The sequence below is a fragment of the Penaeus monodon genome, chromosome 6, assembly GCF_015228065.2.
Source record: "Penaeus monodon isolate SGIC_2016 chromosome 6, NSTDA_Pmon_1, whole genome shotgun sequence".
NCBI classification, from domain to species: Eukaryota; Metazoa; Arthropoda; class Malacostraca; order Decapoda; family Penaeidae; genus Penaeus; species Penaeus monodon.
Genome location: NC_051391.1, coordinates 11,989,447 through 12,004,446, shown reverse-complemented (window position 1 = coordinate 12,004,446; position 15,000 = coordinate 11,989,447). Strand labels below are relative to the sequence as shown.

At 38.6% G+C, this 15,000-nt stretch overlaps 1 protein-coding gene across 10 annotated transcripts in view; it reads right to left on the bottom strand.

Annotated features, from left to right (window-relative positions):
• Nucleotides 1-14,872, bottom strand: part of LOC119574214 (serine/threonine-protein kinase Genghis Khan-like) — a 42,180-nt gene extending 27,308 nt beyond the window's left edge. For 4 of the 10 annotated variants that reach the window (XM_037921355.1, XM_037921362.1, XM_037921358.1 and 1 more), the window contains exons 1-12: nucleotides 14,685-14,872; nucleotides 11,268-11,370; nucleotides 10,502-10,619; nucleotides 10,208-10,389; nucleotides 9,783-9,800; nucleotides 6,657-6,800; nucleotides 3,780-3,902; nucleotides 3,373-3,581; nucleotides 2,807-3,039; nucleotides 2,489-2,613; nucleotides 420-526; nucleotides 128-269 (exon numbers count right to left, since the gene is read on the bottom strand). In XM_037921355.1, the coding sequence (XP_037777283.1) occupies nucleotides 128-269; nucleotides 420-526; nucleotides 2,489-2,613; nucleotides 2,807-3,039; nucleotides 3,373-3,581; nucleotides 3,780-3,902; nucleotides 6,657-6,800; nucleotides 9,783-9,800; nucleotides 10,208-10,389; nucleotides 10,502-10,619; nucleotides 11,268-11,370; nucleotides 14,685-14,719 (1,539 nt within the window). In that variant the 5' untranslated portion in view covers nucleotides 14,720-14,872. The remainder of the gene's footprint in view (nucleotides 1-127; nucleotides 270-419; nucleotides 527-2,488; nucleotides 2,614-2,806; nucleotides 3,040-3,372; nucleotides 3,582-3,779; nucleotides 3,903-6,656; nucleotides 6,801-9,782; nucleotides 9,801-10,207; nucleotides 10,390-10,501; nucleotides 10,620-11,267; nucleotides 11,371-14,684) is intronic. The other 6 variants (XM_037921359.1, XM_037921357.1, XM_037921360.1 and 3 more) reach the window with 3 other exon arrangements.
• Between the last annotated feature and the right edge of the window lie 128 nt (nucleotides 14,873-15,000).

Sequence of the window (15,000 nt, the reverse complement as noted above, 5' to 3'; positions counted from 1 at the left end):
TTACTATGACTATCATCAATGGCAACAATGTTAACAATAATAATAACAACATATACAACAATAAAAATCATAGTAATAATAAAAATAATGATTTATAAATATAACCAAGACAAATAATATTCCTAACCTCAAGTTCACGTCTCAATTTTTCTGCTCTTCGTAAGTCTTGTCTTAGAGTGTCAATTTTCTGCATTGCAGTCTCTAGTTCTTCTTCCTTATCGCGAACTTGACGAGACAATTTCTGCTTCTGATTTCGAAGCTCTGTCAACCTGGCAAGGAGAGCAGTATACATCAATTGTACCAACATTCTATTGAAAGTTCAGCATTTTTTCTTTCTTTCTTTCTTTAATAAAAATCTTATTTTCGAAAAAAAAGACAATACATGAAACTGTGCTTCCTTGTATCTAAAACAAACTTACTTATCCGATACTTCGCTGTACTCTGACATGGCTAGCTTTCTTTGTGCTAGGGCATCTTGTAATTCTTTATTCTGTAAGGTTAGTTTCTCTTGTATATCAGCCATTTCCTGCAAAGATCAGGTATAGAAAAAACATTAATAGAGACAGATGATAGAATATTACACTATGAACCTCAATTCAAATACTTATAATATTTTTAAGTCTCAAAATATTTGTGTTTTTGTGTAACCTTTATCTTCCCTGTCATTTAACGCATCTTTTTGTTGTTTTCTGACAGCAATGAAACAAGAATCTGTAAGAAAGGCAAAGAAGAAAGAAAGCAGGCAGAAAAAATGAAGGAAGAAGACTACAAAAGCCAAAGAGAGAGAACAAAGAAGAAACAACAAAAAATATTATGAGCTGAATACCTTCCTATTGTTTAGCCAAAGAGTCTTCATGCAGATCAAACCACTTGCATCAAAACAATCAGGAATTTTTTTTTTTTTTTTTTTTTTTTTTTTATCACTACAAATAATGAAACAAATGCTGAAGAGTGTGTGAGTAGAGACAGAGGGAACATTAGAGCAGTGGTTTAATAGTGTAAGAAAGCTGTGTGAAAACACAAAAACAATAAAAATTTACACAATAACAAAAGTCCTGATTCAAAACAAAAATAACAAGGCCTAATAAAACTACTACCAAGCTCACACATAAAACTGATTATTGATAACTAAGCAGAAACATACTTTTAGAAGCCATGGCTATGTTATTGCTTGTCATAATGTTTGAGAGGACAGAAGAAATAAAAAGATATGCAATAATGTAATTTACATTTTTATAAAGTGCACCAACTTGGAGGAAGTTTAAAGAAAGTATAGCCAGTATATGTTCACTCTTATATGTATGAAGCATTTTCCAGATTATACTGACCTGATAGTTGAAAAAAGGTGTTTGAAAATAAATTAAATTATAATGAAATCTGGTTAATGGCTGAAACTGAAGCCTATACACACATACAGATTACACTTGGAAAGTCCTATAAATCCTAACAATCAAAATTAGCAGGAATATCCATATTCCACATGGGGCAGCCTAACAAAGCCATACATTAGTTCAAATAAATCTTTGCCCTGATTACTATCTCACATCAAGAGAAGATAAAACTACATAAACAAATGCATACATCATTTTGGTTACTGGATCTCAAAAAACAGTGAGCAACTTAAGTAATGAACAGCTTTCCCTAATCCATCTGACAAACATATCTTTCACTCCTCCCTTTCCTAAACTAATGTAAAAATTTCCATATTGCTATGTGGAAGATATAAGGAGATAATAATGCAAACCAGATGATATTTTTTTAAATAGAGGGACAATTAAGTAACAATTGTGGCAGTTAGTTACAAATTATGAGGCATTTATAAATAGTTATAGTCCACACTGTCAGTGACTAACATTAGGATATTAGGAGGAAGAGGGCTTATATCAGTTTTACTGAATGAATACTTACTCTATTCAAACTACTAAAGTCTAATTCCTAAAGATCTTCAGAAAACCAAAGAGGAGAAAGAAAAGAATGATTTTGTTACTTCTATGAAGTGATTACTTTTTACTACAATGTTACAATTCAATCTAAAGAAATCCTCACCAAAAAGCTACACACACCAAATTCACTGAAATTTTGTTTTCAGTAAATATAAAACAACTTCATTCAAAATCCAATTTCCAAGACCTTACAAAATTAGGTTACACCACTAATGACTAAATACAATAAAATACTAACAAACAATCATCCTTTTTTTAAATTTTGCCACGGGAAAAAAGGTAAGAATGCTAATTGTGTTCCAAAACATGAACAACAGTACTCTGAACTAAAAGAGATTAGACAAAATTATTGCTTTGGCTTTAGATACAGGAGGACAGAACACAAAAGGCCCTCTAATTATATGGTATCAATGGTAAAGGTTCATATTTATATAGAATGATAGAAGACATGATAAGACATATACCAAGTACCATTCAAATAACTACAAGATATACAAAAGAAAATGACATAAAAAATGCTGAAAAAAAATTGGTATGCCACTCACTCTTCCAAGGTTCTCCTTTTCCTGGGAAACAGACTTCATTTGACGCTCCAACTCTTTGATCTTTCCATCTGACTCACTATCTTTATCTGTTAATCTCTTGATGCTTGACAGTTCACTTGATAACTCTGTTAAAAAAAATGTACTTATACCTATCATATCTATTACCATATATGTAATTATCTAACAATACATGAAAAATACAAAATCCAAATTCATTATCCTATCAATCTATTATAAACATATTTTTCACTCACATTTCCCTAAGAGATAGGTTACACACAATGTCACAATTTAATTGTAGTTCCAAAAAACACTAACCTTTATTCTGCTTGGTGAGTGCCTGCACTTGATCCACCAATCTTTTAACCTCTTCATTTGAAGACGAACCGATACTTCCATCTGTTCTGTCTGGACTATCCTTCATTAACTCTCTACTTTCTGCCTCAACAGATTTTATACGCCTTTCATATGATATCAGATCAGATGCAGAGCCAACAGTTACAGATGTAGTAACAGAGAGGGTCAGTAAACAACCCTTGTCACTGATTTGGCTGAAGAGTGGGGGGAAAAATGCTGTTAAGTGTATATATTATCTTGCAGTATAATTTCTATATGTATTCTGTGAAAATGACTTCACAATGTATTTTTTTTTGGTATGAGAGCATTACCTAACAATTTAAATAAAACTAAAATCAAATAGAAAGTGCCACATACTATTCCAAAAACAAAATTATCTGCTTACTGGACATTGCTCTTTGAACTAATACAGTATATCATATCTTTACAAAATAGAAGTCCCAGCATAAATGGTACATAAATTCTGACCAATCATTTCACTATTTCCTCACTATTTCCAATTACTATTTTTCATGAAGACTCCTCACCTTCCCTGAGTAAACGAAAAACCCACGAAAGGTAAATGAAGAGCACTAAAAGCCGGATTCGCTGGGGGCGGGCAAGCGTCTTGGCTTCTCGCTTCTGAGTCATCAACATCAAAATTGCTTGTGTCAGTAGGACTGGAGACTTCAGGGATGTAGGGAGCCATACTGTCCCTTAGGGTATCCCAGTCTACTCCTGAGAACCAGGGATGATTCTGCCAGGGGGGAACATGAGGACTATGAGGTCTAATTTGACACTGTAAACAACTGGATCTTCTCCATCTATTTACCTTGCAGACAAATGCAAGATAGAGATAGTAAAAAAATTAAGAGTTTATCTTATCTCACTCTCTGTATGTTGCCTTATGTTTCACAAAGCCAAGTAATGTATATATTTAAATGTACACACAAACCTTAAAGTCATTAATGCCATTTTTGCCTAATCTGTACTCTGAAGCACAAATAAGTTGTCTCATCAGATCTTTGGCCTCCTCAGAGACATCATAACCCAGGTCTGTTGGGAAGTCGAAGCAATTCTGTGGGGGATAGAGAATGCGCAGGATATTAGGTGAAGGTCGTCACATATCCTTTAATCACAGAATCTTCACTCTAACTGAAAAAGAGAGAAACTGAGAAGAAAAGAACCATATAGAAAGTAACAAAAGAGAAGGACAGAGGATGAGAAGGGAGGTGAGAGGAAGCAGGATGGTGGAGGAGGAGGAGGAGGAGGAGGAGGAGGAGGAGGAGGAGGAGGAGGAGGAGGAGGAGGAGGAGGAGGAGGAGGAGGAGGAAGAGAAGGAGGAGGAGGAAGAGAAGGAGGAGGAGGAAGAGAAGGAGGAGAGGAGGAGGAGGAAGGAGGAGGAGGAGGAAGAGGAGGAGGAGGAGGAGGAGGAGGAGGAGGAGGAGGAAGGGGCAGAGAAAGGGGAGGAGGAGGTGGAAGGGGCAGAGAAAGGGGAGGAGGAGGAGGAAGGGGCAGAGGAAGGGGAGGAGGAGGAGGAGGAGGAGGAGGAGAGGAAGAGGAAGAGGAAGAGGAAGAGGAAGAGGAAGAGGAAGGGAAGAAGAGGAAGAGGAAGAGGAAGAGGAAGAGGCAGAGGAGGAGGAGGAGGGAGGAGGAGGAGGAGGAGGAGGAGGAGGAGGAGGAGGAGGAGGAGGAGGAGGAAGAGGTGGAGGAGGAGGAGGAGGAGGAGGAAATGGAAGGGGAGGAGGAAGAGGAACAAGCAGAGGAAGGGGAAAATGAAGGGAAGAGAGGGGAAGAGGAAAGGAAGAGGAGGAGGAGGAAGAGGGGAAGAGGAGGAGGAAAAGGAGGGGAAGAGGGGAGGAAGATAAGGAAGAGGAGGAAAAGAAGGGGAAAGGGGAGGAAGAGAAAGAACAAGAGGAGGTGGAGGGGGTAGGAGGAGGAGGACAGGGAGGAGGAGGAGGAGGAGGAGGAGGAGGAGGAGGAGGAGGAGGAGGAGGAGGGAGGAGGGAGGAGGAGGAGGAGGAGGAGGAGGAGGAGGAGGAGGAGGAGGTGGAGGGCCTAGGAGGAGGAGAAGGAGGTGGAGGGCCTAGGAGGAGGAGGACAGGGAGGAGGAGGACAGGGAGGAGGAGGAGGAGGAGGAGGAGGTGGAGGAATAAGAATAACAACATGAGAAGGAACAAGAATAAAAATAAGAATAAGAGGTAAGTTCATAAAAAATGAGACTAAACTGCTATCAGAAATTAAAAGGAATTTACACCCAGTGTGTTGAAACTACCCCAGAAATTTAGAGGAAAGCACTTGCACTCCCTCTCATTACTTCGCACAAATGACAACCTGAGTAACCGACACTTAACATTAGCCTTCATGACAGGTGGATAATACTAAAACAAAGATGGGAATGCCAATGTAGATACAAAAGAGAAGGTAGTTAAACACAAGATGGAAGGTGTCGCACTAAGGTGGTCAGGCTATTTTTGTAACATCCCATTGCCAACACTACCTGCACATGGCTGCCAATTTCCTTTGCCAGTGATTTCATAATTTCTAATAATTGGCTACTCATAATAGAAAAAAGGAAAAACATTTGGGTATTATGTTGATTAGGACTTTGAATTAAGGAAACATAGACAAACACCCAGGAACATGGTTTGCCCAGCTTCCCTACATTCTCTGCAATGGTGGTAATGAATTCATTACTGTCATTTGATATGGCATCTCACATAGCTAAAACCGTTCATGCAACTGCACAAAAAGAGGCGGAAAGAGATACGAGTGCATGAGGTTAAGAGGCATAAGAAGGGATGGGGAAAAGGGATGGGGAAGGGAAGGGAAGGGAAGAGAAGAGAAGAGAAGAGAAGAGAAGAGAAGAGAAGAGAAGAGAAGAGAGAAGAGAGAAGAGAAGAGAGAAGAGAAGAAAGAGAAGAGGAAGGAAGAGAAGAGAAGAGAGAAAGAGAAGAGAAAGAGAAGAGAAGAGGAAGAGAAGAGAAAGGAAGGGAGGGAAGGAAGGAAGGAAAGAAGGAAAGGAAAGGAAAGGAATGGAATGGAATGGAATGGAATGGAATGGAATGGAATGGAAGGGAAGGGAAGGGAAGGGAAGGAAGGGAAGAGAGGGAAGGGAAGGGACTAGGGAAAGGAAAGGAAGGGAAGAGTGGGAAAGGGAAGGGAAAATGACAGAAAAGAGAACAGGGAAAAGACAGAGAATATGGAAGGGAAGGGAAAGGGTAGGGAAGAGAAAGGGCATGGATAAGGGGAAAGAAAAACAGAAGGGAAAGGGTATAGGGAATGGAAGGGAATAGGGATGAGAACAGATTAGGGAAGAGAATAGAAGGGAATAGAAGGGAATAGAGCAGGGAATAGGAGAAGGGAAGGGAAAGGCAATAGAGAAAGGAAAGGAATAGGGAGTTTGGGAAGTGAAGTGAAGGGAAGGAAGTGAAGAGAAGGAAGCAATAGGAAAAAGTGGGAAGGGGAGTGGAGGGATGACAAGACAAGACAAGACAAGACAAGACAAGACAAAGGAAGGGAAGGGAAGGGAAGGGAAGGGAAGGGAAGGGAAGGGAAGGGAAGGGAAGGGAAGGGAAGGGAAGGGAAGGGAAGGGAAGGGAAGGGAAGGGAAGGGAAGAAAAGAAAAGGAAAGGGAGAAACAGGAAAGTGGGAAATGGAAATAAAAAGGTAAAAGAGAGGCAAAATGTAAATGAGAAGGGGAAAGCAAAGAGAGGAAGAAGGAAGTGAAGCAGGCAACTGCATGTATAATTGGAATAGGGGTGAAAAGGGTAAAGAAAGAATAAAAAACAAAATTTAACATCCAGAGAAACACAAACAAGCACACACTCACCTTGTGATTCATAATTTTGCCATAGGTCTCCACCAGTGATTCCGCATAGAAGGGCGTCTCGCCGAAGAGCATCTCGTACATGCAAACCCCGAGTGACCACCAATCACACTCACGGCCATAGCGTCCCTGACCGTCTTCCATTGCCTGTTGTTGGGAGGAATAGCAGGGAAATACATAACTACAATGTTCGACAGCTGCTGGACACTGAGAGACAAGTGTAAGGGTGTTGAAGGAGGGTGTACTGGAGGTTCGAATGACAAGAGGGAAATGCCATTTCAGGTATATATGTTATGAAAAAAACAAAAAACTTTTATTTCTCTTCAATATCAAACTGAGACTCCTAATCAAAAATCAATGGATATGACAGGGGGGAAAAGAGAGAGAGAAGAGAGAGAGAGAGAGAGAGAGAGAGAGGAGAGAGAGAGAGAGAGAGAGAGAGAGAGAGAGAGAGAGAGAGAGAGAGAGAGAGAGAGAGAAAATGGGGGCAGGGGGATAAAAATTTCCATTTGAAGTACTGTACATCTTTTAAAAATATATATTAGTGAAATCTATTCAGACTAAGGTGTTATACATCTCTAATGCTAAACTCATCAGGTAACAGGGTCATCATGCCTGACAAACACTTGGTCACACAAGTCACAGGATGTCAGGGGAGATTGAACACGTGTCGATTCAAAAAAAAAAAATAAATAAAAAAAATAAAAATAAAAATAAAAAAAATAAAAGAAAAAAAATATATATATACATATACATATGTATACATATACATATATATACATATCTATATATACATATATTATACATATAATATACATACTATACATGATATATTACATACTATACAGATACAAGAAATAAAGAATATACATATACATAGAAATATAAATATATATACATATATAAATATATATGATATTAATATATAGATATAATATATATATTATATGATATATATAATCAATATATTATACATATATATATACATATACATATACAAATATATGTATATACATTATATATATATATATATGCATATGAGTATATATACATAGACATCTACATACACATATATATGTAATAATATAAATATATATATATATAAATATATATATATATATATAAATTAAAAATATATTATAATGTATTTATACTTTTAAAAATATAAATAAATATAAAAATTTAAATTTAAAATAATAAATATAAATATAAATAAAATAAATAAATAAATATAATAAAAAAATAATAAAAATATAATATATAATTAAAATAAAAAATAACAAAATAAAGATATATAAATTAAAAATATAAAAAATAAATTATAATATATATAATATATATATATATAATAATATTAAAATATATATATATAAAATATAAATATAAATAATATATATATTAATAAAACTATTAATATAAATTTTATACAAATAAAATTAATAATATAATAAAAATAATATTTTTAAATATATATAATTATATGTAATATATAAAAATTATAAATATAAAATATGTTTAAAATGTTTAATAGATTAAAAAGTAAATAACCCACACACAACCCACACACCCCACACAAACACACAAACACAACAACACACACACCACACACACACACCATATATTTTATATATAAAATAATATATATATTAATATATATAAAAAATATATATTAATTATATATAAATAAAAATATTATATAAATATAATAATTTAAAATAAATAATTTTATAATATATAAAAAATATTAAAAAAATTATATATAAAATATTATATATATATGATATATAATGATATTATAGAATATAATGATATATATATGATATATTTATATAAAGATTTTATATATGAAAAAATTATGATAAATATTGATTATATATATGTATATATATATGATATAAATAATAAATATATATATAAAATATATAATATTTAAAATATATATATATATATTTTATACTATATAATAATATATATATAATATATAATATATTATATATGTGTGTGTGTTTTGGGGGGTTTGGGGTGGTTGGTGGTGTTGTGTATCTGTTGTGCGGTGTGTGTGTTGTGTGGCATTTTGGGTTTGGGGTGTGTTGTGTGGTGTGTGTGTGTGTGTGTGTGTGTGTGTGGTATGTGCTGTGTGTGTGTGCTGTGTGGTGGTGTGCGTGTGCGTGTGTTGTGTGTGTGTGGGTGGTGTGCGTGTGGTGTGCGTGTGTGCGTGTGGTGTGCTTGTGTGTGCGTGTGCATATGTATTGTTATATAATATGTTATGTATGTGTATGTATGTATGTGTATGTATGTGTATGTATGCATGTGTATGTATGTATGTATGTATGTATGTATGTATGTATGTATGTAGGTATGTAGGTATGTACATACTTATGTAGGTACCTACATACTTATGTAGATGCCTACATACTTATGTAGATGCCTACATACTTATGTAGGTATCTACATACTTACTACATATTACATAGATACCTACATACTTATGTAGATACCTACATATGTATGTACAAACATACAAACATACATACATATAACTGATTCTGCATTCCAATATACCATATCTAGGGTATTGACAAAAGAACTTTTCTATCCTTCCTATACATTCTATTAGGCCAATGCAACGACACCAACACCAACATTATGCCAAGTCAAACTCTTTCTCGTGTCTGCGCTTGTGGTCAATGATATTAAAAGAGGCCAGGTGTAAGAACAAACTAACTTTCACGCAAGCTGGACCAAATTTCATGAGCTGACTTTGGTAACCATGTTTTGAGCAAGTCCTTGAAGCCGATATTAAAAACTAATAATAATGATAAAAACATCAAATACCACATATCACACATATATAATTCTGAACTGCTCTAATTCCATGTTTTGTGAAATTTTGTCAACTTCAAGTACCATACCCAGCCAATGATACACCAAGTTCAACCATAAAATCCCACCCAGTGTCATTAAAAAAAAAAAGTAAATCCTAGGACTCAATGTGAGGAAGCATGAAGCATCTATGGGGGGGTTGAGCAAGCAACTCTGCCTCTTGTGTATATCCCAATCTGTGTCCAGTCACCACACGGACTTACTGCACACGAATGATCACGGAATGAACGCCTGCTCTCAACAAACCTGTCCCTCTCCCATGGCCTATAGAAAATGAATAGTCCTGTCAGCATTTTGCATTATTCAATCAACAGAGGACAAGATCAGTCATTTATCCATTTACTGAATTAATATATTTTATATATTCTTATTGCTGTTTATTTCCTAATCAAGCACTAATTATCAGGAGATTCAGTTTGTTAGTACAATTATTCATGACCCCATTTTTATCCCATTGTTTTAGCCTCAATGTTTCACAAAAAGACAATGAGTAACAGCATTTTAGTGTGATTAATTAGCCTTCACATCACCTTAAAGGTTCAATAACTGATCTTATAACATAGAAAAGGGATTAAAATTAAGGGAAATAATATTTTATCAATACTTCACCAACACAGAAAAAAGTCAAATTAGAGACAGCCACAAAAAGGCCACAGCAAAACAAAACTTACCCTGAGGATTTCTGGGGATATATAATCCGGTGTCCCTACTGCTACATTACTCTGCACTGTCCCATCTTCCTGAAGTCGTAAACATGAGCCAAAATCCGCTAACCGTATGTGGCCATTGGCATCCAGCAACACGTTGTCAGGTTTGATGTCTCGATGGACGTATCGTAACTTATGTATAGAATCTGTGGTGGGGATGGAGGAGGTCATTATTTACTTTACAACTTCTATTCACTGTCATTTTCAAAAATCTATTACATATATTTTGCAGTTATTAATAACAATAAAAATGCTTACCAATCGCAAGGATCATTTCTGCAATGTAGAAACGAGCCATGTCCTCGGGCAGTCGATCTTCAAATTTACTTAACAATGTGAGCAGGTCGCCGCCACAGTAGTAATCCATTACCAGGTACTGAGGGAGGGAAAGATCCAATTTTGTAAACAAAAAACTAATAACAAATAAACAAACAATGTACCATACTAAAACAAGATGGACGAAAGTCTAAAGAAAACTGCCAGTTAAAAAAATGGAAGACTTTTTTGTTTTACAGAAATAGTCTCTTATACTATCAAAACACTATTATTTCATATTTGCTATAAATTAAACTTTAACAACCTTGAAAGGAAAGGCTTAGTAAATCATGCTTACAAATTAATTAAATTCTCCCTCAGATATTAAAAGAGATGACATCTGAAATACTAAAATATACATTCAAATGCTTAAACAAATCACAAATCACAACCAAACTGCCTAAACAATACTCTTAAACATAAAGAATAAAAAATACAAATGCAACCGCAAAGATGTACAAAAAATATAATAATAAATTAATAAATAAAAATAAAGGTTTTTAAAATAAAGAAATCAAAATAAAAATAAATAAATAAATGAAAAAAAAAAATAAATAAGAAAAAAATAAAAATAAATAAGAACACTAAACAAAACAAAACGAAAAAAAAAAAATAAAAAAATTAAAAATAAAGAAATAAAAATAAAGAAAATCAAAAACAAAAAAAAACAAACAAAAAATAAATAAAAGAAAAAGGAAAAAAAAATTACCAGGTTACTATCATCTTGAAAGGCGTAGTGAAGATTCGTTATCCACCGCCGGTCTCCATACACGAGCACATCGCGCTCCTCGTGGAAACACGCGGTTTCCGCCCTGTAAGAAAAAGACATTTCCATTATCCTCATTATCCTTATCATAATGTTCATTATCACAAAAAATATCACCATTTGCAGTAGAGGTAGAGTAGAAAACCAGATTAAGGAGGAAGAGGAGGAAGAGAATGAGGAGGAGGAGGAGGAGGAGGAGGAGGAGGAGGAGGAGGAGGAGGAGGAGGAGGAGGAGGAGGAGGAGGGAGGAGGAGGAGGGGGAGGGGGAGGGGGAGGGGGATGGATGATGATGATGATGATGATGATGATGATGATGATGATGATGATGATGATGATGATGATGATGATGATGATGATGATGATGATGATGATGATGAGGAGGAAGAGGAAGAGGAAGAGGAAGAGGAGGAGGGAGGAGGAAGAGGAGGGAGGAGGAGGAGGAGGAGGAGGAAGAGGAGGAGGAAGAGGAGGAGGAAGAGGAGGAAGAGAAAGAGGAGGAGGAGGAGAGGAAGAAGAGGAGGAGGAGGAGGAGGAGGAGGAGGAGGAGGAGGAAGAGGAGGAGGAGGAGGAGGAGGAGGAGAGAAGGAGGAGGAGGAGGAGGAGGAGGAAGAGGAGGAGGAGGAGGAGGAGAGAAGAGGAGGAGGAGGAGGAGGAGGAGGAGGAGGAGGAGGAGGAGGAGGAGGAGGAGGAGGAGGAGGAGGAGGAGGAAGAAGAAGAGGAAGAGGAAGAAGAAGAGGAAGAGGAAGAAGAGGAGGAGGAAGAGGAGGAGGAGGAGAAAGGAGGAGGAGGAGGAGGAGGAGGAGGAGGAGGAGGAGAGGAGGAGGAGGAGGGAAAAGGAGGAGGAGGAGGAGAGGAGGAGAAGAGGAGGAGAGGAGGAGGAGAGGAGGAGGAGGAGGGAGGAGGAGGAGGAGGAGGAGGAGGAGAGGAGGAGGAGGAGGAGAGGAGGAGGAGGAGGAGGAGAGGAGGAGAGAGGAGAGGGGAGGAGGAGGAGGAGGAGAGGAAGAGGGGGAGGAGGAGGAGGAGCAGGAGGGGGAGGAGGAGGAGGAGGAGGAGGAGGAGGAGGAGGAGGAGGAGGAGGAGGAGGAGGAGGAGAAGAAGAACAGAAGGTTAAGAAGGAGAAAGAAAAAAAAATCATGCCAAAGGTAACATACTGTATATGGCGCGAGTCAATGATATCGGCCATGCGCTTGTGGCGTCCATCATTGCCAACTGAAAAGGCGGGAGGAGGGGAGTGGAAGGGAAATTTTGAGTGCAGGTGTATGAAACGAGAAAGAGAGGAGAAGAAAAGGAAATGAGAAGGGAAGAATGAGAAAGAAGCGAAATTGGGGAAGAGAGAGGAAAATGGGAAGTGAGGGGAAAGGGGAAAAGAGGGAATGGCAATGCATGACCCTGGATCCCCGGCGTAACTCTAGCCCCGCAGGTTCTCACCGCACCGTAACCCTAGCCATGGCACACACCTCACACACTACTACGGTTTCCCAGCTGGACCGAGCGAACCTTTATACACGTCACACCGGTCGGTCGGTCGGTCTCCCTCTCTCATACACAAAAACATGAAGAGACACAGACAAACAGACAAACAGAAAAAACAGACACAGACACACACACACACACACACAAACACACACACACACACACACACACACACACACACACACACACACACACACACACACACACACACACACACGCACGCACGCACGCACGCACGCACGCACGCACGCACGCACGCACGCACGCACGCACGCACGCACGCACGCACATTCCGTATCCTTATGCCCGACCTTTTTTCTTGCTCAATTTGTCCGTTAACTTAAAAGCTCTTTTCTTCGTCCCATTCTTTTTTTTGTTAGTTTGCTTACTGAATTGGTTTGGTTAATCTTCATATATTGAACCCCCGATTAGGTTACTGCTTTCCGACCGCCAGTTCAGTTAGAATATTCATAGCACAGTAATACATTCCATTCAGAGGTAAACTGCAGATTTTTCTTAATAATTACAATACAAGTAACTGCTGTTAAATAAAGTACTTCATCAAAATCGTTAACATCTTTAATAATCAGTAACATGAGGAGATATAGACGCTTTCTAAACACGTTTCTAAACAATACAAAAGCTTTTTTTTAATAAGAGTACCGTAAATTGTACTAAAGGACTTGCTCTCCCCAGCATCGCATCATTCACTCCATCTGCACTCCACACTCAACATTCACAATGAGGAGGGAAATAAAACAAATGAACGCTATCTAAACTCAAACCAATGCTATCCCACAGATCCTGCGAGATAAACATAAACAGCTTCAAGAACACACAACGTCACCAACATTCAACAAAAAAACTTCACACATCTCCGAGAGACCTCGAGCCACCCGCTCACAAATCCTACCATACCTCGCACAGTCTCTCTCATACCACCAACCCATCCTTACAAAAGCCCCGCCCGATCTCCCCATGGCCTCTCACCCCCCCATCGAACCCTCAAGCGTCTTACCGGACAACTCACACATTGCACCAAACCCTCATATTTCCCGGCAGACTCTCATACAATGTTATGCATCTCAGACCACAAAGCCCCTCCTACCGAGCCCCTCCCAGTCCCTCGTAACCCCGCCCCTCCACCACGCCCTAAACCTTCCTGCCAAACTCTCGTGCCTCTCATAAAATCCTCACACATCCTACCATACCCTTACACACTCACTATATCCATACATCTAACCGAACTCTCGCGCATCTCACCCTCTCTCACTCTCACACCGTCAGACCTCTTTCTTTCTTCTCTCTCTCTTTCTCTCTCTCTCTCTCTCTCTCTCTCTCTCTCTCTCTCTCTCTCTCTCTCTCTCTCTCTCTCTCTTTCTCTTTCTCTCTCTCTCCATTTTCTTTCTCTCTATCTCCCTTTCTCTTTCTCTCTATCTCCCTTTCTCTTTTCTCTCTCTCTCCCTTTCTCTTTCTATCTCCCTTTCTCTTTCTCTCTCTATCTCCCTTTCTCATCCTCTCTCTCTCCCTTTCTCTTTCTCTCCCTTTCTCTTTCGCTCTCTCTCTCTCTCCTTTTTTCTTTCTCTCGCCCTATCTCCCTTTCTTTCTCTCTCTCCCTTTCTCTTTCTCTCTCCCTCTCTTTTTTTCTCGCTCTCTCCCTTTCTGTTTCTCGCTCTCTCCCTCTCCTTCTCCCACTCTATATCCTTTTCTCTCTCTCTCTCCTTCTTTTCCCTCTCCCTCTCACAAACGCGCGCGCGCGCGCACACACACACACGCGCACACACACACACACACACATACACACACACACACACACACACACACACACACACACACACACACACACACACACATTCTCTCCCGCCCGCCGCTCACACGCGCCCTTACCTCTTCAGCATCTCCCACTTGTTGAGGATCTTCATGGCGAACACCTTCTCCGTGCCCTTGAGCTTGACGACGCAGACCTCGCCGAAGGCCCCCCGCCCGATCACCTTGATTACCTCGAAGTCATCGCGGGACAGCCGCAGGGCCTTGACTCGCTGCACCACGGGCTTCACTGCGGGCGGGAAGGAGATGGAATCGATTAAGATACATGTGGAGACTTTGGGTGAGATATATAACGAAGGGAGGAAGAGAGGAAGCTGGGAGAGAAGTAAGTTGAGAGGGCGTTAAGGTGAAAGAGAGGCAAGAAGGGAGAGAGGAA